At 42.7% G+C, this 26,138-nt stretch overlaps 1 protein-coding gene across 3 annotated transcripts in view; it reads left to right on the top strand.

The window, feature by feature from the left end:
* The first annotated feature begins 257 nt into the window (after positions 1-257).
* The window catches only part of slc8a4b (solute carrier family 8 member 4b), a 40,897-nt gene continuing 15,016 nt past the window's right edge, over positions 258-26,138 (top strand). For all 3 annotated transcript variants that reach the window (XM_070930267.1, XM_070930266.1, XM_070930265.1), the window contains exons 1-9: positions 258-323; positions 421-573; positions 668-895; positions 998-1,414; positions 3,628-3,738; positions 3,841-3,993; positions 6,277-6,373; positions 6,591-6,782; positions 7,373-7,565. In XM_070930267.1, the coding sequence (XP_070786368.1) occupies positions 273-323; positions 421-573; positions 668-895; positions 998-1,414; positions 3,628-3,738; positions 3,841-3,993; positions 6,277-6,373; positions 6,591-6,782; positions 7,373-7,565 (1,595 nt within the window). In that variant the 5' untranslated portion in view covers positions 258-272. The remainder of the gene's footprint in view (positions 324-420; positions 574-667; positions 896-997; positions 1,415-3,627; positions 3,739-3,840; positions 3,994-6,276; positions 6,374-6,590; positions 6,783-7,372; positions 7,566-26,138) is intronic.

The raw sequence follows: 26,138 nt of genomic DNA, 5'->3' as shown, positions 1-26,138 counted from the left end.
TTTAGTAGAACAAATGGGACAGAACGGAAAATCTCCCGCTTATTATAATCCTTAATCAGGTTATACTGCCACTGAGCTTTTTACAAAATGCCCACACACACTGTACAAGATTAGAGCTGGAGAGATTAGTAAGGTTATTACACAAAATCGTTGCAACCAAATGTTTCTTGTGATCATTTTCAGGAGTGGTACTGCCCGTGTGGAACCCTCAGAACCCCTCTGTAGGGGACAAAGTGGCACGGGCCATCGTTTACTTCGTAGCACTCGTCTATATGTTCCTGGGCATGAGCATTATAGCGGACCGATTCATGTCTTCTATAGAGGTAGGCAATACATGAATAACCACACACTTCTTTTGCTGCTGAGATCCATTATGAGTTTATTCCTCATGATATTTGTTTCCTTTTGCTGCCTTTCCAGGTCATAACCTCCCAGGAGAAGGAAATCACTATAAAGAGGCCAAACGGTGAGACCACCACGGCCACGGTCAGGATCTGGAATGAGACCGTTTCGAATCTCACTCTAATGGCCTTGGGTTCTAGTGCCCCCGAGATACTGCTGTCTGTTATTGAGGTGGGTACAATATGAGCTAGGTGGTTACACATTAGATTAGCTGATACAGAATGTAATGGGAACACTGTAATCTGATTTTTCACCCCACCTATAGGTGTGTGGTCATGGTTTTGAGGCTGGGTCTCTGGGTCCCAGCACCATCGTGGGCAGCGCCGCCTTCAACATGTTCATCATCATCGCCTTGTGTGTGTACGTGGTTCCTGACGGAGAGACGCGCAAAATCAAACACCTTCGGGTGTTCTTTGTCACGGCAGCCTGGAGTGTCTTCGCCTACATCTGGCTTTACCTGATTCTGAGTGTGTTTTCCCCCGGAGAGGTGGAGGTGAGGATAGACAGAAATGAAAGCTGTTAAGGCAGGAAAGTTTGGGGAAAAGAGAACATTGGGTAGAGTTTTGGGTAAAACTCTGTCTTTTCTCTCCTCTAGATATGGGAGGCGGTGCTGACCTTCCTCTTCTTCCCCCTCTGCGTGGTCCAGGCCTGGGTGGCCGACCGCCGCCTCCTCTTCTACAAGTATGTCCGCAAGCGTTACCGGGCCGACAAGAACCGCGGCATCATCATTGAGACGGAGGGAGGGGCAGATGGAGGGATAGGAGGTATGGACGGAGGAGGAGGGGGAGGAGCACTGGGTCCGGGGGGGTTCACCAAGATGGACATGCTGGAGCTGGACGGACAGATGGCGTTGAACTGCCACAGTGGGATGGACGGAGGGATGATGGAGGAGGGAGGAGCGAAGGACGAGGAGGACGAGGCCAGAAGGGACATGGCGAGGACGCTGAAGGAGCTGAAGCAGAGGCACCCGGATAAAGACATGGAGCAGCTGATTGAGATGGCTAATTATCAGGTCAGTAGGGGTCTGCTTATATGTGCAGATAAACACATATTAGCTATGTACATTTTTTGATATTGGGTATGATTCTTTTTGATTTTGGGAAATACACTTATTTGCTTTTCTGCAAGTCTTCTCGACTGGCTCTGACTACTCCATCTCGACTTTGTTTCTTAAACTTTTGAGCTCTTCTCGGCTTCTGATCTAAAGATCTTTTCACATTTAACAACAAAATGAAACAGCAGAAAGCACAACATCATGCATCACATTTCATACGCGACTCCTCTGAGGGTGACATTGTGTCGGAGATGACGCTGTGACACATTCAGTTGTGAACAAGGTGTTTTAGGTGAAAGCAGGTAGGGCAGCACACAGCATTTCAAAATGTTCCAGAGAAACTTCTGAGCTGTTTAACAAATTAATTTGCATTTTCATTAGAAGAGATGAATGAAGGGGTTCATTTTAATATAATTTACTAAGGCAGTAAAGTAGAAAATGGAAAATGCATACATACCAAATATAAACAAACACACTTTTTTTTGGAAAGTGTTTGGAAAGAGTTTTTTGGACACTCCTCACGTAATGTTATGTGCTGGTAAAACCACTAGTCTGCAGAGAGGAAGGTGCCGGTTGGCTTGATTGACAGCACTGTAACATGCAACTCCTCTGCCATCCAGGTGATTATTTGCCCGGTAAGTTATATGAACATTAGATGTGTGAGTGTGAAAGCTCATTCTCGACCTTGGAAGCCGTAGCTTGACAAAAAATTTGTAACGCAAGGTCCAGTTGTGTTTTTTTCGGAGCTTTCAGCCGCATCTCACACATCGAGGTCATGTGAGTAAGGAAGGCTGTGAGGTGTGGTTAAAAGCTCTGCAAAGAGCTCGCAAGTGGACCTCCAGTTAAGATTTTTTGGGGCAATTTTTTTGCGATTTGTTAATAGCTAATTATAAGCGATGAAAACTTAGTGCTTTGTTAGAAATGTCACTTTTGGTTAAATTTGACATTAGTTTAGTTACACAGAGATTAATCGACTAGTCGGTTAATCTGTTCTCATCCCTGGTAAAAAGAAAGGAGCTGCTGCTAGATGGCTGTCATCCACTTCCCCCTCTTCCTTCCCTTGTCTCCTCTCCAAATCATTTCTTGGTTATGGTGTTTGTTTTTTTGGCAGTGAAGGAAGGGAGGAAAGAAGTTTGGCAGGCACCCCAAGGTGCACTGGGCAACTCCCAGATGTTTGTTTGCCTTCAGGCCTCCCTCCCCCTGCAGCTACTTCCTCAGCCTTGCCCTGTAAATAAGAATGACAGCTGCCCTGGAGATTAAACTCCAGGTTCTCGTGGTCATAATGAATCATTGAATAAAAAATGAAACAGTGGTCCCCTGTGGTCCCCTTGGACTTGGAAATGGACTTTCATGAAGTTAGGCCAACTTGCTCCGAAAATAACAGCTCAAGTTTTTAATTAAACCAACAATTACCGATTCTATCCCTCCAAGGAGATGCAGATTTTATGAGGATATTCTGGAGTGAAATTGCAGGCTCGCTTCCCTTAAATTTAAATAAATCACAGTGTTCCCAGCTCTGAGGCCACATTTAATCTAATGATCTCCTCGACTACAGTGGCCAATTTGTTCATTTTCTATTTGGTGGATCGTTAGGATATTAAATTGCTATTCACCCATACATTTTTATTAAAATCATTACTTATAGATTGATAAGGCTCATTAGATCTAAAGTTTGCCGCAGAACCAGCAACTACAGTCTTGTGCATTACAAAGAGGTTAATACTTATAATACCACTAGGAAGTGGAGGGTTACAATGTCAAATCACTCGTTGTCAGTTTGATTCCACTTATGTAGTCATTTATTCTGTCAGTCTTTGCAATATCTCTGTCAAAAAGCGCAGTAACAGTTACAGCTTTTTAAAGCATGAATGAAGCTCCGAGAAAAAGACATCCCTCATCTACAAGTGTAGGACCTGGATTTAAACCTCAAGCAGTCTCCTTAAGTAACTCAGTGAATCTGTAGCCGACCTTTGACCTCTAACCTCCCTGTGGAGACATAAAGAAAATTTCCCGCGAGAGACTCACTGCTTAACCTTTAAATTGCAGCTGTCCGTTTAAAAGAGTAAGCTCTTATGAAAGAAAGGCTAATCTGGAAAAGCAAATTAAGTTATAGATTAGCATAATGAATACAGAAGATCACTTTGTGTGACTGATTGGTTTTTGTTGATCAGGTCCTGATGCAGCAGCAGAAGAGCAGAGCGTTCTACCGTATCCAGGCAACCAGGATGATGATCGGAGCTGGCAACATCCTCAAGAAGCACGCCGCCGACCAGGCTCGCAAGGTGGAACACGCATAATCCCCCCTCGTTGCCATTCGACCTGTTATTCACAGCGATAAAACACAGCGCACCTGACTCTGACCTGTCTACGTCTGTTTTCCCCAGGTGGTGAGCAGCCATGAGACCCAGGCCCAGGAGGACGACCCTCACACCATCAGGATGGAGTTTGAACCCTCCTTGTACCAGTGCTTTGAAAACTGTGGCTCCTTGAAACTGACTGTTGCCAGACACGGAGGAGACTCTGGAGTTACTGTCAAGGTGTGTGTGTGTGTGTGTGTGGAATGAATACAAGACTGTGGGACTGTTTAGAAGAATAAGAATCAAAGCGTGTGTGTGTGTGTGTGTGTGTTTGTGTGTGATGGAGAGAGGCCAAAAGACACACAGACAAAAGTAGAGATGAGAGAAAACAAAAATCTACTCGGAACTGATTTCACTCACATCTTTGGCAGCTTTCCTAGTCTCGGTCTGACCTTACTCGTAACATGTTCTCACTTCCAGAGGCTTTGAGCATCCTTGTTCTCTTTTCTGGTTGAATGCTGGTAAAGGGATAGAAATGTGTAAAAGAGGAGTGTACTGTGAGACACAATACAAAACACTTTCTTCTCCAGATTTTTGGATTTCAGCTCAGGTTGTAACTAAAAAAAAAACCCACGTCCTTTTGCAAAGGCTCATTGATCTGGGGCTTAATGCTGGCCTGATACTCTGAATGAGAGATTTTCTTTCAAGTCTCCCACAGAGAGTCTGTGTCAGTGGAATGATATCTGATCTGCTCGCCGGGGCTTTGCAAGGCTGCGTCTCCTCTATTCTTCTCCTTGTATACAAATGAAACTATGATGCAACATCAGTGCTGTCTGTGGAGATGTGCTGATGGCGTGGCCTCAGTCTGTCGTCTACTGAAGGCTGATTCTGTTAAGTGAAGTGGCCTATTTAGCCCACACAGGCTCTTCAGGCAGGGTGTCGGTGCAGCGCTTTAGAGACAAAGAAATTATCATCTTCACCCAACAGGGTTTCTCAGTGAGGGTACTTGTACTTGATGGCACACTTGTTGAAACCGTCAAAAGTTCCAAGAACGTACGCACGATCCCAGACTGCAATCTGAGCCTTTTCGAATATACAAAAGAAGTTAAAAAAAAAACTACGCAGCACTTTATCTGCCAAAAAGGCAGCCATTTTTGTACCAAAATGTTTTATGTATCATGGAATGGCTAGCTAAACTGCTAACCGATTTGTAAACACAACACTGCCATATTATCACCTTTTCAGCTAATATGGCTAACTTACAAACAGTTGGTTATTTACACGTCTAGCAGATATGGAGCAACATTAGCTTTCATTTGGAGTGGCGTTTGTATCACCTGTCCAATATTCACTTTCCTTTTAGCTTTGTTTTGCACTCCACCAACTCCTGAGCTGCTAAATGCTCCACTATGTTCACTAGATAGTCCCTAACTTTGTCTGTCAGCTGTTTGAACGTGATAACACATCGTGTGTTCGTCAGTATGAGCGTCAAGTTATTTGAGTCATTCAAATAGAAATAAACATAAATGAATTACAGCAGCTTTCAGTTTGCTAGAAAAGTTAATAGTTAAATAAGAAAACATATTCCCACCAGAGGTATTCCTTACATACAGTTGCTGTATTTTAGAAATCAGGTGCCATATTGAAAGCATCTACAAAGTGTTATATAGTTAACTTGAACCAACAGTAATACAGTTCTTAAAGCGGGGCTGTATTATTGCCTGGCTTTGAAGGCAACTCGTCAATTTGTATTTTTTCTGCTTTTATAATCAAATCAAGATATAATTTCTCACATTTTAATCTTAAATCTAACATTTCAAAAGCAGCACTCCTCATGTTTGAAACATCTGAAATATTAATAAGTCTCAAGCAATATCAGCTAGTGTTATGGAGGCACTCAAAAATAAGTTTGGAGCTGTGTCACTTATAAACATTTCATCAGGAGCTAAAACTAGAGCGGAGCCAAGAGAATGACTACAGCAGCACCACCAACACTGAGCCACTGATTCAGCTTTGCCTACAAACAGCTACAGATTATTTTGTAATCTGCATTTCGTCCATTTTTATATAACCGTTGACAGAATCTGATCAGTATTACCTGATAAGTAAGTTTTCAAGCCTCTGTATAGGACGGAGAGGGTTAATAAGCAGGGCAGATGGAGAGAAGAGGGAGAGAAAGGAGAGGATACAGGGAAAGTTTTGTTGTACTATCTTCAAAGTCTTCATTATCTGACTGTATCTGACCAGAGGGCTCAGTTTAATGAAGCTGTTTTTCTTGTTTTTTCATGTTCTCTCACCCTCTGTTCATATCTCCCCAAATGCCTCTGCTCTATTTCTTTTCTGTTCTCCTCTATCTCTCTCTTCTTCTCCGTACTGTGTGTTCTCCCTCTTCCTTTGTCTTTATCTGCCCTTTTCATATCTGTTCACTTCTGTTTCATCTTTGACGGCTCTTTTCCCTCCCCCTCTCTCGCTCCCCCTCGTCTCACCCGGCTTCCCATCTCTCTGTCTTCCTATCTCCCCCAGGTGGATTATCGCACAGAGGATGGTACAGCAAACGCAGGTTCAGATTATGAGTTTGCCGAGGGAACACTGCTGTTTAAGCCAGGAGAGACACTCAAAGGTAAAAATAACAGTGACAGCAATCACTTCTGACATATTTTCAAAAAACATGTCATTGAGACTGAGGCTCAAGTTGCCCACAGGTTGCAGGGGTCATCTGCGGCACCTGAGGCAACTCTTTTTTCCACTGACACAGGTTTATTTTTACATAAATAATGGGACCATGAACCATTCTACCCAAATCAACGTCCTAAGTATTAATTATTATTTTTTACCAGAGATCACAGTAGGAGTGATAGACGACGACATCTTTGAGGAGGATGAGTATTTCTACGTCCACCTCAGTAACCCTCGAGTGGTTGGTTATCCTGAGATTGGCACTGCCCCACTGGATTCCAGTGCCACCCCCAAAGCCGTGCTGGGTGACAACCACACAGCCACAGTGACCATCTATGATGACGATCACGCAGGTAAGATGAACCCTTGAATAACGTAACAGGAATTGTCTAACTAACAACGTGACATAACAAACTATTTTGAGCGTCTTTAACCTTCTGTGCAGGATGGAGCATGCAAAACAGACAAAGTGACAAAAGTAGATGTTAAGAACTGGTTCTGTAATCATATTAAGCTAAATGGTTTTGATAGAAATGTGAGCACCCCTCCAGCTTAATGCTGAATCCACATGGGTCTGTTGCTTTGCTACATAGTCCCAGGATGTCCACAGAACAGTATCACAAGTTACAGGTTAAGGTAATAGGTTAAAAGAGTTCTACTCCCCTCAATGTTGTCACTTTTTCAGTTACAGGAGTTTGATAACATCCAAAGAGAATTAAAGTGAGGGAGGCTGAGTGGAGAGTGGGCGTATACCTAATGCTTATTATCTGTTATCTGGAGAGAGTGGGTGGTAATCTATTATCCCTTTCACTATATATATGGTACACCTTGGAGAGCAAACTCGTGAGTGAGAGCGTAGGTGTTTATCAACCTCATCTTTCACGTCTTTCTAGTGTTTCTCCCATGTGAAGTACTGTATTTTCTTTCTTTCTTTCTTTCTCAGGTATCTTTACCTTTGAGACTGCCAGTCAGAAAGTGAGTGAGAGCGTAGGTGTGATGGAGGTGAAGGTACTCAGGACTTCAGGGGCCCGAGGCCTGGTCGCTGTCCCTTACCGAACCGTGGATGGCACCGCTCGAGGAGGGGAGGACTACGAATTGGCCTCCGGCAAGCTGGAGTTTCAGAATGATGAGACCATGTAAGTACAGACATAGTCAGTAACTATTATTTCACCCACTTTACTGAACATCTGACAAAATCCAGCTCCTTGTATCCCATACACAGTGGTTTTTCCAATACATGCTAATATGAGAGATAGAGCATTTAAATGTTTTCTAAGTCAGCAGTAACTTAGCTGTCACAGGTTTGACAGGAGATAGATGCTGAAACTCTCATCACTTACCAGGGAAGTTGACCAGTGGCCCAGTATCTAAAAAAAAACAAGTGTATTCCTTTAGTTTATGTTTTTGTAGCACCAAAATTGGATTGCCAATGACACATTCCTCTTTTTCTGTTTCCTTTCTGTGTGATTGACTCCCATTCAGAAATTGTTGTAAAGGTTAATTGAGTGTTTAACGTGCATTCACAGTATAAATAGCTCTATTAGGCAGATAACAGTGTAATAATGCCACTCTTCAAGGTAGGCTACTCTGCATTAAAATGCTTGCACACATGTGCGCACACACACACACACACACACACACACACACACACACACAAAATTGCTCTTGCGTCCTTGAGCACATGCATTTTTAATATGCTGATGTTAGCGGTGTTAAATTGACCAATACATAAAACGGTTTGGGAATGCAGTTTCCTCAGCGCCTCCTGAGGCCTATAAAGCAAAGTCTCTGTGTTTATGTGTGTGTGAGAGTGTGTCTGTGTGTGTGGTCTTCTACTGGTATCTGCATGAGGACCAATTTGAGCGTGAGGACAATAGAGCTGGTTCCCACTTCCTCAAGGTGCTGTTTGATTGACAAGGTCAGAAATAGGTTAGGGTTGGGGTTAGGCTTGAACAGTAATTAGTGCTTAAGGGTTATGACATCGAAGTAGTCAACATATTATGTATGTCAATGATGTCCTCACAAGTATGGTCATACAAATGTGTGTGTGTGTGGTTGTGTGCCTGGGGGGGCAAAATGTTGGCAAGGCCATTCAAAAGCTGTTCATCTGTGGCGTGCCCTCAGGGGAAGCCTGAAGGAGTGTGTGTCTACCTGTGTGTGTGTGTGTGTGTGTGTGTGTGTGTTTGTGTATTTTAGAGAGTCTTCAAATAGCTGTTCAAGGTTTAAGATTAAAATTACATGTAGGTGGTTAAGTGCTGGGGTTAGGCATGTACTGTAGTTGTGGTTTCAGGGCTAGGGAATGCATGATGTCAATGAGGGTCCTCACACGTATAGGAGTATAAACGTGTGTGTGTGTGTGTGTGTGTGTGTGTGTGTGTGTGTGTGTGCCAGACCAAAAGCTTGCCAGCTGATACTAGCCAGCCCCCAAGTATGTGTGTGTTCATGTGAAATTAAAGTTTAAGTAGGTCTCAGTCACCCACTTTTAGCAAGCAGTATGCATCAGAGCTGAAATGTATGTGTTCTAAAATAATTTGTTTCTCTAGTAATGGATTCAATACATTTAAATATATTTATACATATTTTATCTGTGATAGTTACTCCAGTGCAGCATCATATTTTGTGCTATTTTTCCATTATTCCTATTTATTTATTTATTTTAGAACAAAAATGATCTTTAGATTAAATATATATTATGCTATAAAATAAATATGAATAGTGCCCTGTCAGCAGTAACAATGTGTGGAGATGCTTTGGCATTACAGTTGATCCACTGTCATCGTTCAGCTGCATCAGTTGCTCTTTTTGGCTTTTTGATTGGATGAACAAACCAGAACAAAAAAAACAACAAATGAACTTGTGCAAACAGGATGTGCGCTCTCATAAAATCCCTCCCCCTCTTTATTTTTTCATGTCTTTTCTCTCTGCTACCCTTCTCTGTGTGTTTTCTCTCCTCTTTTCATCATTGCTGCCTTTGAGCCCCGTGTCAATTCTTTCCCCACTTCCTCTACACTTACATAAACCTGCTTTAATCCGCTGCACTCGTCTTTCCTCCCTCCATCTCCCCCTTTTTCTCTCTTTTCCGTCTTTGCCTCATTATATTTCTGTTCTTCTTTGACCTTCAATTTGTTCCGCATTGGCCATTTTCTTTCTTTCTTTCTTTCTTTCTTTCTTTCTTTCTTTCTTTCTTTCCTTCTTTCTTTCTTTCTTCAACATCTCTCCCCCTGTCTCGCATCCCCAATATTTCTGTCTCGTATATTTTTAGATTTTTTTCCATGCAAGAGGAGTTTTGTCATCCCCCTCCTCTCCTCCTTCCTTCTTCACCTTCCCCTCTACCCTCACCTCCCTGTCATCTCATGTCTCTCCTCTCTCCCTTTTTACCCACTCCTGCGCACCCTCGACTCCTCTTTATTTGCATCTTCCTCCCTTCTGCCTTTCACCTTTACTTATTTACATTGTCAGACTTTTCGTCCCCTTATTGCCTTCCTCTCCCTCGACCTGACACCCTTATCTTCCTCCACTGTCTCTTTTTTCTTTTTTTTCTCCCTACTCTCCACCTCCTCCTCCTCCTCCCTTATTTTATCCCTCTCCTCATCTTCTCCATCCATCCATCTGTCCAACCCTTTACTCAGAGAAAAGGGGCTTACTGCCAAGGCAATTTAGCTGGATCACAACCCAGACATAACTCACCATCCACACCTCCCTCCTTTCTCCCTTGTCCCACCAATCTGCCTAATAGTTTTGTTTACCCCTTTTCTCTATTTCCTGCATTTAAGCAAACCCCACATTAAACTGTCACTTTTTATCCTGTCTGTTGGAATGAGCTTCCTCAAAAGTTTGGGGAAAGAGTAAAGTGGTAAAAGTAGGAGGATGGGCCAAGGGAAGGGGGTGGATGAGGACAGGGTGAGCCAGGTGCTGCTTAAAATTCTTGGGGAAAATCTAAAAGGCATTGGAGCTGAACTGACAAGAGGAGAGGAGGGGAAGATGGAGTGAAGAAGGAAGAGAAGGAGAAGGGGGCTTTAGCTCAATTATATGCTCTAATTCATATAAAACAATGTGATACCACAAAGAAAAATTCTTTTTTCTTCTTCTCGTCGTCAGAGGTCAGAGGTCAGGTTTCAGCTGAGTGCTCTCTTCAGCTGGCAAGAGTTCAGCATCCTGCTTTATCCTTCAGTGAGGTTTGATGTTTGAAATGTGTGTTTAAAGAGGCACTCCACCTTTACTTGTCACGAAGGTGCATAATGTCTTCTGTGGCTCTGTCGAGTCGAGTCGAGACATAATCCCCTGGTGATGTCATCAGGGTTACCTCAGCTTGGATACTCCAAATTTATAACAGAGAGCCTGTGTTGTGGGCATTTACCAGGCAGGGAGGATGTAACAAAAAGTGCTATCCAGTTGAATGATGGGAAATGTAGTATCCAGCATTTTTTGGAGCTTGACCCCATTCTAGTGACTAAAAGTGAGGATATCTCAATATTTGCTGCTTTGAATTTGACGATTGTGTCTGAAATCTGTCCAAATCATGGAGAAAATAGTGCAACAACACAAAGAAAAAGTGAAAAAAATAATTTGGTGTGCAAATGCCTTAAAGCTTGGATAGAAGTGGAAATTCATTCCCACAGAGAAAATATGTTTTCATCCAGTCAGAGTTGAAGTGTGAAAGATGGAAGGAGGAGAAGATAAAGAAGGATGTCTTTGTTGCATGACTTAATAATGAACTGAGGACAGCAGTGATGGAGAGAGGGAGTGAGAGAATGACGTGAATATGCAAGTATGTTATCGTCAGTATGTTATGCTTTCACTTCAGTGGAATTTATTCAGTGTCACTCTGCAGGAAATCACACACACATACGCACACATATACAGCAGAGGGAATCTATATTTATTCACTGTTTGGACTCACATTATATACTGCAGGAATAAATGAATTCCCTCTCTGCTCAGCCAATGAATGCTTCTTTTATTTATCCCTCTCTCGTTCGCCAGCGGAGCCGAAGAGTCTGTCCTGGGTTTCTCTCAGTCTCTCTATCTGTCTGCAGCTCTCTCTGCCTTCTCGCTCTTTCTTTCTTGTTCTTTTTGTTAATCATAGGGCATGTGTGTGTGCAGGAGTCAAAGGCAAAGGGAACAGTGTGTGTGTGTGTGTGTTTGTGTGTGTGTCTGAGACAGAGATAGGCTCAGCAGGACCAGTTTATTCTTAGCCTTCCTCTGACCTGCGACTCTGCACAGCCAAGACTCAGACAACAGTGTGTAAGTGCGTTTGTCTTTGTGTGTGTATGTGTGTGTGTGTGTGTGCGCATGTGTGTGTGTGGTCCTCTCCCCTGGCTGCTCATTATAAATTTCAAACAGGTGTCGCCACCAAACTGTGCGGACGCCTGTTCATTTACTGCCTTGCCCTGTGTGTGTATGTGAGTATACTTACTTTACATAGCAAACCACCTCCAACATTTTGGCTCAGATATCTTTTTTCACCAAAACTTTACAAAATGTCACCTTGCAAAAGACTGCACTTTTTCATACTTTCACACGACAGTATTACAGCACCTGAACGTTCGCTAAGCCCCACCCCCTTTACTTACCGTTGCTTCGCCTGTCAATTTGTCGGTTCTACAAGCTACAAGCTTTTCTGTTTACAATGATAGCGGTGGCAGATTTACCCCTCAAGGTCCTTGATTTCAGACAAAGACAAAAGCAGGCTTCTTATTGTTGTTGGCAGATTTGATCAGGTATAGCTACCTAGCTAATTAAGCTATCATTAGCTCCATAAATTAGTGTAAACATGGTAAATCTTGTATAAAGGGTCTTGAAATACGCTTTTGATGGCTACAAGAATGTACATGTTAGCTTACATACTTTTTTGTATGTTTCACTTTCAACGGTACAAGAGAAAAGGCTTTTAGGATGAGGACTAACCAATGTGTTTGGAGAGCGTAATGCTATATCAGGTAACGTTGGCTGGGGTTGCCGGAGCGCATCGTCCCTAAATTCAATAAAGAGCAGGAAGGAGCCGCTAACGTTAGCCAAAACTGGGACGGCATCCAGGACCGACTTCCACACAGTGGAGAAATACAACACAGTGGATGTGCTTGTTGTGAACGTAACCTATAACCCCACAAGCTAATGTAGTTAGGTAATGAAATTTCCCCTTGACCTTGGAAGTGATGCTTGTTTACTACTGTGGGTAGCAAGCTAGCTAGCCAGACATGCTAACGATTGCCGCTTACATTGCTTACACTATTGCTCTTGTGCTTTTGGAAAGGCAAGAAAACGAGAGACACCACCACCTTAGGTCTTTAAATGTAGAGTATCGCTGCTATTAGAGAGCCATGCACACTGCTTCAACATGTGAAGAAATCCAAAGCTTGACAGGCCTGCTGTGCCTAGGTAAGCTATGATTGGACAATCGCTGTTCAGGGGAGGGGCTTAGCAAGAAATCTCATCATGCATCTCAGACAAACAACAAAATTCAACTGGCAACCTTCCACTCATCACTTGAAGGAGACAGAAGCTGTTATTTTGTTTTCTAATGGGATCATGGAGATCACTGAAACACCCCCTGAAGTGCACCAGCCGCATTGCCACTTCCCAATATTGAGCTTTACTGTAATCCCAGCATCCTGCCATGTTGCATTATGTGTTAATGAAGGCCAAACACAACTTCTTAGTGTTTCTGACAAAGCTGTCAGAAGAGCTGTGATCATACATTAGCTGCTGGTGAAGGAGAAGTCGTCTTGTGAGTTTGAAACAACACATTCTCCCTTTGGCGAGATGTTTCTTGGAATTAAGAGAGAAAGACGGAGAGAATACGAGGAAAGTGAGAGTGTGAGCTTGTGTGCGTGTGTGTTTGTGTGAGTGTGGGTGGGTGTTTTTGCGTGTGTCACAGTGCTTGTAAAGTGTTTGATATTTGCAACCTGTTTCTCCGTCTGTCGCCAAAGTAGGGTGACTAACCCAAAGCTGTTCCCAAAATAAAACATCCTTTGAACTCCAAATCCCCAAGAGCTGTGCGCTGTATGTGGCGTAAAGGGTGTGTGTGCATTCAAGTGTGTCTCTTTCTGTGCACATACATACAGATGCATTCGTGTTTGTGTGTGTGTGTGTGTGTGTGTGTGTGTGTGTGTGTGTGTTTGAGCTTGCGTGCGGCTTCAGGTGCATGTTTGTGTGTGTCAACAGTTTGCTGTATTTCCTCATTGTCATGTTTGTTGCTCATCTAGCAAGTGTCAAGTCATCTCTTCCTCTTACCCCTGCATGCACGCTCACACACACACACACACACACACACACACACACACTTTAGCATCAGCATTCTCCAAACAATCAGCATGTCTGAAACATTGTGCCCTCCCTGCTTATTAGCCCGACTGTTTATCATCATATTGAGATTAAGCTGGTTTCAGACAGCTGCTTGGATTTTATTCCTCAATGTCAGTGTGTCGAAGGTCTAAGCATGTGTTGTTTTCAAGATGTGACTGAGCTGACACCAGAATAAAACAGCCCAGCAATTGCTGTGCATCATGGGTAATGGTGCTATTAACCAATCATACAGTCGAAAAAACAACACATATATGACAGTAGAAACATGTTGTTTGCATGCTGTTTTACGTGAATCTCACACGTTACAGTTGTCAAGCGATGAACTAGTATTTGTCACAAACACAGCATGCATTCTGTTTGGTTAGTATGCATACTGCTTCCTGCTGGGCATATTTATGCAGCAGAGTAGGTATTAGAAAATATCCACTCTAAAACCCGTAGACACAGTTATAAACTGCCTCTGGTAATATAACTTGCAATTCTGTTATTTCCAAAGATAACAGGACCGATGTGATTGGTGCATTTTTTTAATATCTCATAGCAAGAGATAAAAAAAATTGTTTACATTGCATTATTTCTGAAACCTTCCAATATTTACAGGTGTATATATAAGAAAGAAAATCTATCACACACATAACTCATATATATATTTAAAAAGAGGGGAAATAGCATATAATGCAAAGGTTTTACAAAAGGAAAAACAATAACGACATTAATGGTAATATATATGTATAATAAATTGAAAAGAATACTTCAGTTGTATTAAATCAGCAGGTTATTGATTTGATTGATCATCTATGGAATCATTTAACCATTTCCCATTACTTCTACTTCTTCTCAAGGCTGTACTCTATTATGTCATCTGCCCTAGTCTAATGATTATTATTTCATTGTGGGTCTCATAATGAAACCATTTACTCCACCGTCTCCCGTTATTCAGATCCCTCTTTAAGTTCTTCTCTCCATCCCCTGAATGGTTTATGTCTATAGATGTCTATTACAGCATTTTTCAAGACATCAGTTACATCTTTTTATCAATCACATCTCATCTCACAACTCATCAGTGCAGTTTCACAGTACAGAGAAAGTACAGTACAGTTCTTTAAGCTTTATATAACCTCAGACAGTGGGCACATATTTGTGCATTTCACGGCAGTTTTCCCTCCCGTTAGTTGCATTGCATTCTCTGATGTCTTCTCCTCTACATGCTGCTCATCCCTTCAGGTTCAAACAGCAGCCTGTTAATGGGAAGATAAACACTTTCAACCCCCCACACCTTCTGTTTCTGTTTCTCTGCCTCCCCCCATCTCCCGTTTTCTCCCCGTTCTACTGAAGAACGCCAGGATTCCTCCGTCTCTGTAAGGATCACAGGGTTTTCCTTTTTTTTACACTTTCCCTGTTTGTTGCCTTAGCAACTTTTGATCCCTCTCACTGTAAGCAAAACAAAGAGGAGACGGCAGAAAGAGACAAAAAAAAAAGAAAAGAAAGAAAGATAAAGAATAGAAGGGAAGAAATGATGGGGAGCTTTGTTGTTTTGTGATTTGTTGTTTTCTTCTAAGGATTTGTTTTTCTGCTGTCATGTATCTGCACTGAAAGTTTAAATGCTAAGAACCGCATGATTAAACCTGTTTTCCCTCTCATTGATTTCATCTCTTGTTCCATTTCTCTGCAGTTTATTGTCAGATTCTAAAGCAACTACCACTGTGTGTATGTGTGTGTGTGTGTGTGTGTGTGTGTGTGTGTGTATGTGTGTGTGTGTGTGTGAGATACACGTCCATTGTCTGTTCTTTAATTAGTAAAGGAAAACATTATTTGGCCAAATGGATTATGAAGATTAAAGAGTCAAATCACATTTCAGCATGGTCATGGTCCGCCCGACGGAGAGAAAGATGGAGGGCAGAAAGCCATAAAGACGGGCTGAACGAAAGAGTCAAAAAATAAAGACAGAGGAAAGATGAAAAAAAACAAACTAGAGGAGAGATAGAAAGGACACTTTCTTTCATCCTCTCCTTCTCTTCCCTGCCTCTTCTTGTTTCTCCTCCTCCTCTGTGATTCTCGACTCTCCTATTTCCTCCCTCTTTTCTCTTCATCTCCTCTAATGTCAGAGCAGTCAAAGTTAAGTAGCTTATGTCAACATCTTTAGCAACTTTGGAGGCTTTCTCCGTGTGTGTGTGTGTGTGTGTGTGTGTGCATGCGTTTCTCTTCGTGTGCGAGCTTGTGTGTATTATGCTTCAGCTGCGTATTGAAATCGATGTGGCAGCTGCCGTCTGTTGTTTGCCTATTGACGTTTTCCGCCGTACTACAGTAATTCAACTGGCAGTGTCTCGCGCGCAACCACAGAGCACCGCTGGCTTCCTCTAAACACAATTTGAACCCATTTTTAAATCCCCGCCTCTGGGTCCTCTCTCTCAGCGTCTTTGTCTTGCAGTGTTCAACAGCAGAAGAGTCTATTGATTTGTGGGTGTGAGACAAAGCCAACGACCTGACAGTTAAAGCAGCAGTTAAGGGTTTTACAGTCGTGGTTTAGATGGGTGTATTGAGAGGCGGGATGCTGCGATGCGAAAACACAGAACAGCTTTGAGTTGAAGCAGCTTCTGACTTTGAAATGCTAACCCCGCTGCCTCTGTCTGAGTCTGGCTGTCTGCTTGTTGTTGTTTCCTCATTCCCTTCCATTCCTCTGTCTCTTTATTATACAATTCTGCCACTTAGCATCCCTGTCACTCCCTGTTCCCGTTCGCTCTGTGTCTCTCTGTGTGTCTCTCGTTTTGTACTTCTTAGCCCTGCATCTTCCCCTGTGGTTGTTTTTTTAGCACTGCAGTCCCAGCAATTTTCTCTGCCAAGCATGCACACACTCACACAAAACACACCCTATGGTCAGAGTCCTGCGCCCACACACACACACACACACACACACACTGACTCTTGCCAACGCGTCCCTGTGATCAAACCCCCGTGGACTGCACACACCCTGTAATCACGGCTCAGAGACCTACCGTGAGCTGTGGCAACAGGCTGCCCCTGCCCTTTCATGCCCATGATTAGAGCCTCAACAGGGGACGGATACACCCGCTGTAACCCCCTCTTCTCCCAGCTCCTCATCTTCCCCTGGGCCTCCCCTGCCCCACTGGCCCCCACCCTGCCACACCAAGACCACATTAAAGGCCACAGTGCTGGGTTCACTGACCAGGAAGGCTGAAGCTCCAGGGCGGGTTAGCTGGGGTGCCACTTTTCTATTTATTCAGTTTATTCAGACTGCAAGTTTGCTCACAGTTTATAAGCAATTTCTCTGAAATAACCACTCCACGTATGGTATGAGATGGCCTCGCAACGTGGCAGGCCTCTTATGAATTCATCAAATCATTACACTATCCTGAGATTAGTCCTGCAAACAAATAAGGCCACGTTTGCAATGATTGGTAGCCTCTGTTTACCTCCCCTAACCCACTGCATCCTCTGTGTGTTTTATGTTTATTTTTTGCCTACAAAGAGGATAAACATGCAGGAAGTGGTTCTTTAAATTAATTCTTCACTCCTTCCACCATCTGCCATTTAAAGTCATATTTGTGCTGGAAGAATAACACCCTCGTCTTCTCTGTGCCTCAAAGCAATCCAGGAAGGACGCAGTGTAATATGCAGTGCAGAGGCTAATCATCTTATAATCATCCGTGAATGTGGAATGTTTTCAATAGTGAATACTTAGAGTTGAAAGTTAAATAAACCGAGGTTAAAGCATTGAAATATTTAACTTCTGAATATATGTGGTTTGGATTTCCAGCAGCTTAATTTCAAGTTTTGCAATTTCAAAAATTTGATTTCATTCTCAGTTTCATAGAAAATTAAAGTGTATGGGGTTTCCCATCACCCATCTGAGCTTCTCTTTCCTGGGTCACATGACTGACAACATGTAACCTGATTGCCAAGTTTAGATTTTCCACTCTTGGTTTGGAAACTTCGTCCTCTTCAACTTCTTCACATCCTGGAGGAATCTTGGCGAGTAAAGTCTGTCTGCCGTCTCCCTTTTTCCCTTTTTCCTTGATTATCTTTGCTCATATACTGTATGCATGGCCTCATATCGCCCCACAACAGTTGTTAAATTCAGTTAGAGCAGTGACCTCTTGTTTGTGCATGATTGGACACTGTTCCGATGGCAGTATCAATCTAATGAAGTGAAATGCAGCCGCAGACTGTCTGGTGCTGGCAGGGATTACCAAACTCTTGTCTAATACACAAGAGAAACACTGGTCCGATTTTAAAACAAATAAGAGAAATATTCTGATTGCAGAAAGTGGCGAATGCAGTGGGTGTAGCAATCAGGCGCAATCAAATGATAAGTGCTTGAATAACAGTCTTTAGGAATTTATTTGAAGAGAAGGGGGCTTTATATGTAGGTGGTTGGATTTTAATAAAATAATTTCCTGCATTTTATCTCTAACAGGTTGCTGCCTGTAGGTGATTATAATAACAGTATTCAATCAATAGTCTGTCATTCACAGTGCTTTTATTCCATAACTGTATTTTGGCTCTGACAGAACTGAAATAATTGTGTTGCATTCGGGTTCGGAAGCTTTGCACTGCAGAGAAGAAGTAATCTGCCACTCATGCTGGATGCATGTTGGATACATTTTGGCAGCAACCTTCAAAATCTGGTTAAGATTCAGTAATTGATTCTGAAGATCTGGTGACACCAGAGAATGATTTATGTGAAAGATTGATTTGATATTTTTCTTTGAAGAAGGAAAAAAATGCTCTCTGAGCTAATGTGTTTGCTAACAAACTGCTTACTGCCACGTTAGCAAGCTCATTAGCTTGGTAGCTAACGGCCCCATATGGACTCTCGAGCTCTCCGTTCCCTGCAAGGTCAGCACTGTGAAGACGGCTTGCTGTTGGTTAACTATGCAAATGGGTGAGTCAAAGTTCACCAAAGTTGAATTTGATGCAACATTCACATAGATTATATTTTCTAATAGCGGCAGTTCTCCAAATCTTTGCCACAAAATCTTTCCATTTTTTAATGCTGATGTCACCATTAGACTGGAAGATTTCAAGTCTAAAAAGCAGTGATCAGTCATTTAGTTTATCAGACTGCTAATATCAGTCTCACAGAGGATATAGATCCGTAACCTCTTACATCAGTCTAGTGGAGGCCCACCAGTCAGAACCTGCGACCTGTTTTGGGGGTCTCAGCCCACAGATTGAGAAACTTGACTCTGACATGATGAATGCACGCTGCTGTGGAAGAGTGATGAGCCAGTTCCTGACTGCACTAGCTCAGGGTAATCTGGTATGATACGCACACACACTCACACACACACACACACACACACACACACACACACACACACACACACACACACACACACACTCAGTGATGTCAGAGTGATTAAATCACTAATAGCTTGCGGAGGAGACGATGTGACTCACACAAGCACTCCATCGCAGCTCACATCTCTCACCCTCCCTCTCTCTACTCTTTCCAATACAGTTCTTCTTCTTCTCTCCATCTGACTCCATTTAACTCATTGTCTCTTTCATCTCTCTGTCCCCCCATTTCACTTCATACTCTCTCCCTCTATCGTCCTCATCATCCTGCTTTCTTCCTCCAACTCTCTCCATCTCCATCCTATTATTCAACCCCTCTTTCCTCAACATCCATCTGTCTCTCACTCACCCTTCCTCTCTTTTATTAATCTCTCTATTCCTTTTTGCCCTCCACCTCAGCTCCATCCATCATCCCGCCCTGTCGTCTCTTCACTTTTATTCTTCCCATCACAGATATCTCCTCTGTCTCCCTCTTCATTTTACAGGATGATATATCATCCCTCGCTGTCTTATCGTTCACCCATCCGTTCCTTCTCACCTCTTTTGCTCTCTCTTTTGCTGCATTGCTTCGTCTTACCGCTTCATCGTTTGCCCTCCATCTTTATCACCCCTCATTTTTTATCACCGTTCTCTTGCCTCCTTCTTTCCTTTTAATTCTCTATTGTTCCTCTTTTTTCATGTGTGTGTGCGCTTCTGTAAACGTTAACAGCAGGTGACGTTTGGACAATGTGTGTTTGTGGGAGAAAAACCGGGCTTGAGACAGTTTGGCCTACACTTTTAAAGGGTGTGTTTAAACACACACTGTATGCACACACACTCCCTCTCCTTTTTGTAAGCAGTCATTAGTGTACTCCATGTCTTGTGATTATTGATGTCTTCAGCGTGCCATAAACACATAGCCAATAAAGCTTAGTGTCGAGACCACTTTCGGTTTTAATGGTCAGTAAATACAAATGGAGGGCAGAATAGGAGGTGAAGGGTAAACTGGACAGAGAGATGCGCACGCTGAGGAGAGAGAAAAAAACATTAACAAACCAACTGAAAGATGGAGAGATGCGTTTAAAAATATCCTGCGTTGGGCTCTTGACAGTGCACAGATTCATCTAAGTGCATACAGAATGAAGAGGGAATGAGGAGGAGGAAAGAGGAGGAAGAAAACCTGATTCGTTTGAGGTTTCAACTGGCGTTCTTTTAATTATGTCACCTTGTTGCGAGGTGACATAATCTTGTCCAACTCCTACCAGTTGGAAATGGACGTTAATTAACATTCACAAGCAGTGCTCAAGAACTGCTTTTTTCATTTCTGTTAAACAAACAAACCAGATACATTGTGTGTGTTGGTAGGCGCTGTTTTTAATCAATTAATTAACACAATGTACAAAATACAGCTGTGTGGTCAGTTACATTAACTTTTATAATTTGTCATATTCCTTGTGGCTCGTTCACTTTCCTCACTCTCATTTCCCCTGATGGCCAATGCTAAAAAACCCAGACCTCCAGGTTATAAACACACTTGTGCAGATATTGTGAGTGATGGATAAAAGACAGATAGAGAGACGGAGGGGACACAGGAGGAGAGTGAAGGTGTTGGAGAAAGATGAATGGGCTCACGGACGGGCAGTAAATGAGAACACAGGAGAGAGAGAGAGAGAGGGAGGGAGGGAGGAAGAAAGACCAATGGACTGAGGAGGGGGGAAGACAGATGAATTGCTGAGAGAAAAGACAAGAGGGAGAGTAAAGGGCAGGTGGAGGTGGGAAGAGAGGGAGAAAATGATGGCTAGAGGGAGGGAAGTAAAACAAATAGGACGAGAGGAAGAGAGGAAGGAACAATGGATGAGGAGAAAAGCTCACATTTGGTGAGGCCAACTGTTGGCACCCTGGGTGGAGAACGGGGGGATGAAGAGGAGGGAAAGAGGAAGAATGAGTGGTAATTTTTCCTGTGCCAGCGGCAGGGAGAGAATTAGAGTGTGTGTGTGTGTGTGTGTGTGTGTGTGTGTGTGTGTGTGTGTGTGTGTGTGTGAGAGAGAGAGCCTTTGGCAAGCAGCCACATGCAAGCTTGGCAGCGGTTGGCATGGCGATATATATATCCCTCTGCCTAAAGGCCCTCACCTTGAGCTGCTAATGCCAGTCAATCAAACCAAGGTGTCATTACACACCTACAACAGATTGTCTACATTTGTGAGGACCACCGCTGACTTCATTCTAACAACTAACTTTAACACTATCACACAGTCATTACAAACTCATGCTGTGCAGCCAAATATTGTCCAAACCCGCTGAACTTCATTTTCAAGTCTAGTGTAGCGTAGTGGACAAACTGGGAAACAGCCCCGTGGCCCCAGAGCTCCAGGGGAGCCTAAATGCTCCAGGCTTACTATGTGTCAAGTGGTTTGTGCTAATTTCATTGAAAATGTGTTTGAGAATATGCACCACTAAGTAAGAGTTAATACCAGCGCTCCATTCTAACGTAGCTGAATGCCCTTTCCTCCTCCCAACATTAGTTGATTTAGATGTCCAGATTCCCGCAAATATCAAACACGTTTACGCTTAAATGTGTGTCGTTTTCAACAGCCATTTCTCTCTTTTTTCGTTAAATTTTATTGGTTACACAAATAACCCCAGCTATAAAGCTCTTTACCTTCCAGAGTTTCATTCTGATGCATTCGTTTAAAATAGCAAAAACAAATCACCACCACTTCATCATGGGCTCCAGTTATACTATCTGATTCATTTTTTCTGTGTTGTGCTTTAGTTGTAGCATATTCCTAAATTCATTTGTGTTTATTCATATTATTACACAGCTAACATGGGGCCAGGTAGTTTTCCATCAGTCAACCCCACTGCCCTTTTTATTTTGTACACATGTATGTGTTTTTGTCTTACTTTTACTTTATAATATCCTTCTTCTTGATTTGTGAGATGAGAAAACCAAAAATAAGAACAACATCAGCACAGCGTGGGAGGAACAGGGCTTAATAGGGGCCAAGCAGTTCATATTAGCCCCAGGGCCCCCTGGCAGGTTATTATGGCCACAGTGGAGATCCCAAAGTTTCCAAAGATAGCAAATACTTCAGGCTAAATGTTGGGGAAATGTGTATGAACTGATGCACAAGACATCAAGACTTCTTTTAAACGAAATGCAGCCATAAAAATAATGGAGTCTTGGGTTTTCGTTTGACTCACGCTGATAAAGAATAAACCGGATGCCCATCCAAACTACATGGAGGCAAGTGAAACAGATTTCGTCTGTGTGTTATGACATTCTTCAAACAGCTTGGATCTCCACGGCAGCCCCCTATTTGACCAGAACATAAATATATGATGAGCAGCGTTAAAACATACATGAGAACAGACGAGATGAGAGAGGCCGAGAAAGAGGAGGAGGATAAAAGAACGAGGGATGACAGCAGACGAGGAGGACGGACGAGTGCCTGTCCCTCATTCATCCCTCTTTGTCTGTTGGTCTTCAACGCTGCTTTTTCCAGCCGCAGTAAAGATGGAGAATGGATAAGGAGTAGTTAATATTAAGTAATGTCTGTCTCGCTTTTTATCTGCATGTTTTTGTCTATTTCTCATTTGCACTCGTTTTCTGTGAAAATCTTTTTTCCTCCTTTCATTTCACCCGCTGCATCTTTGGCTTTAATCTCTCCATCTGCTGGTCCCTGTTTACTGATCCATCCTTCATCCGTACATTCAGTGGCTTGTTTCTTTATGTTGCATTTCCTTATTCCTCTTTTCCAATCTCTCTCTTTGTTTACTCTCCCAAACCATCCTTTCTCTTCTCATCTATCCTCATGTCCATCCATCCATCTCTCTGTGCATCTCTCCACTGTGGTAATGTATAATTAAAAGCTGCTAAAAGGGTTTGTAGTTGGGGGAGAGCAGAACTGGCAGCCACAACGTTTAGACAACATTCTCCGAAACACAACAACAATGTATCTTGGTCGTCACCATGGCAACCATCTAATGACAGCTTCAAGCTGTAACACTGTCAAGCTAAAGAGTCTTGAATCAATGCTATGCACTGTATGCTGTTGTGTACAAATATGGCTTTCATACAGCACAATTCCAGAAAATAAAGCAAAAATCATCAAAAAAAACTTGACTGTCAAGTAATAATTTGCCTTGTTTCCTTGTTTATGAAAGATTTAGAAACATTTAAAAACATAAAACAGATTAAGAATATCTGCAGCTGCCAAGCCAATTAACATTTGGTTTTACAAGTACAAGTGATGCAGTAGCTGTGAAAATCTGCAAAGTGCCTCACTTTCCACAAAGTTACAGCTGCCTGTTTGTCATGTCTGAGCGGCAAAATGAATGAATAACAATTACTCTAACAGGCGAGGTGTCACTGCTCAGGTGACGATTCCTTGTGTCTTCATCACATCACACCCATCTCACAGGACTGGGAAGGATGCAAGATGGCTGACAACACAAGCTGTTACATAAACCATTACATAAAGTCAAAGTGTTTGGTCAAACACCTGACCCATGATGAACGAGCCACATCAAAAAACAAAACAAAAAAAACCAACCTCAGCTGACTCACAGTTTCGTGTGCTCTCTTGAGGTCAGGTGATTCCCTTCGGAGGCAAACTGTGCACTGTGATTCCTCTGAAAACCCTTTCGTGCTGTCAGGCCTCTTTTCTTGCTTTTTAAATGAACACAAATTACACAAGGAGGGTAAACTGCCATGTAAAAATAGATGAGAGAGTCTGGGTTGATGGCATGTCTGTCTGTCTGTCTGTCTGTCTGTCTGTCCCTTATGGTTGAAGTCTCACCTTCAATCCCAAGTCCCCATACTGTTAGTGTGAATCTGTGTGTCTAATTCTGTGTATTTAGAATGCAAATGAGAAAAGGTGTTAATGAAGTGTGCATTGCTGTTAATGTGTTGTAGCTTATGTATATATACAGTTGATTCACACTTAAATGCACAAACGCCGAGGCAGTTCACTTCCATTCCCTCATTTTTGTCCATTTTGCATATTTCCTTTAATTTTTAATGCCCTCACATTCCCTGCTTCTTTCCTCCCGCTGTTTCATTTTTTATTTTGCTCCCTCTTGGAAACTGTTAAGTGCAGTCTTGTCCTCATGAGATCCTCTCCAAGTAACACATCACTCGCACGGCACACACACGGCTGAGGGAGACAGAGAGGTGGGGATATGCATACGTTGTCAATTAGGACACATAAAGCAGCAGAGGCGAGCAGCGCTTTCTGCTCAACATATCAGAGGAATATATTTCTCAAAATATGGCACCAAAAATAACGCAAATATCTGGTCTCTTCAGTTTCTCATTTTCTTTTGCCACTCTGCCCCAGAAACAGTATCGGCCCTGTGCAGAATCATTACCGCAGTGCCAGGGGGCAGCTAAGTTCATTTGGATTCTCATTCTAACACCCAGTCGTTGTTGTGTGCTCCAACAACCACCTGATGGCGTCTGTGAGGGAGGTGGAGCCCATGAAAACGCCTTTGAATCCCCACTGACTGCACATGGTAGTCCTAGTACAGTGTAATCATTTGTTGTACACAATGTATACAAAGTATACTCACAAAGTATATAAAGTTTCCCCTAACTCAACAAATTAAAAAATATTATGATTTTTGAGGGGAGTCTGGAGACTTTCTCCCTGGCCGACAGAGGAGTATGTTGTAAAATTTGACATATTTACAAAGATCTGCTGGCGGCACCACAGAGTGAGATTCTACTAACGACTTCCTCTCTTCTTCACGGACTTTACTTTAGTGTTCAGTTTGTAACGAAGATGAATCTTCTGGTCAGTTTAGGCTGCAGTTTGTGGGGGCCGTGGCTTGTCAGGACGCCTCACTGATGGCCCAATAATTGCAAACAAAAAGGTGCACTCAATGCTAATGATGCTCTTCTGTAGCATTGTGTGATACAGGTTATACAATTGAGATTATTTACATGTGTACATGTACACGTGTGTGTCAGCTCCTATCTGGTCTACTCTACTTTCAGCCCAGAGGGAGAAGTAGTACAGAAGTAGTGCCTACATGCTTTCTCAGCTTGGTCCAACCTTCATGTGGGCGACAAGATCAAACCTCAGTCCCCCGTATGTGCCCGTGCGTATGTGTGTGGTAATGTCTGCATGATGTGATTTGTGACATAGCTTAATCCTTACACAACTTAATGCAGATAGGATGGCATTAGTATGCACATATGTGTGTGCTATCCGAGACTGATCTGAAGACAGACTTCAGCATGTACAATATATGAGGTGTATAAGCGACTGAGATTTGTGTGTATGTTGTATATGCGTGTATGGGGGGTTGATACTCCACTTCATGTCTTCCCATCGCCATGGTTTCCATGCCAACCATACATCCTCCATACCGCCTGCATGTGTTTCAGATTCCAACACCCTTCCTCCCTTCCATCCTCTCTCATGTCTCCCTCTTCAAACCCTTGCTGGCTGTTTATGCACATGTTGGGATGATAAAATGGAGGCTCTCTCAAATCCCACTCATAGCCACTACAGGGGTGGATTGAAGCTGTATTTATGTTTCTCCATCAAGGTGTTCTGGCTGCTCCTCCGTATAGTTGATGCCTCTTATGTAGCAACCGGATTATAGTTCAGTTTAGAGCTTCACACATTGATCGTCCTCGCACCAACACAACACTAGATGTATGTGACATCCATTACCAGGTCATGTTGTGCATCTTAAATTACATGTATACTCTGGTTTGAAGGGGCTTTGCCAGTTAGATCACAAGATGGAAATTTGTCCAGAGAGATATTTGAATGACAACATCAATATTGTGTGCAGTTTCTCGAAACACAAAATAATCAATCACAGAGAGGGGATCGGTCTAATGGGCTAATGTGTGACGTACTGCAAGAGATTCATGTATTATTTAGACATTTTCATCCAGGCATCAGTTTCACTTTTTATTGTAAATAGCCAATAAACATGTGCACCCCTGGTAGAGTGTAACCCTGATGACATTTATCATGCAGGTAGAAAGTCATAAAACTCCATTAGAGAATCAGGCAATTTCATTTTGTAATTTCCAGGGACTAACATTGTATGCCTTATGAAACACTGTCTACAATCCATGCCGA

This window comes from Enoplosus armatus, chromosome 23, assembly GCF_043641665.1.
Source record: "Enoplosus armatus isolate fEnoArm2 chromosome 23, fEnoArm2.hap1, whole genome shotgun sequence".
NCBI classification, from domain to species: Eukaryota; Metazoa; Chordata; class Actinopteri; order Centrarchiformes; family Enoplosidae; genus Enoplosus; species Enoplosus armatus.
This window is presented reverse-complemented; position numbering and strand designations above follow the sequence as displayed.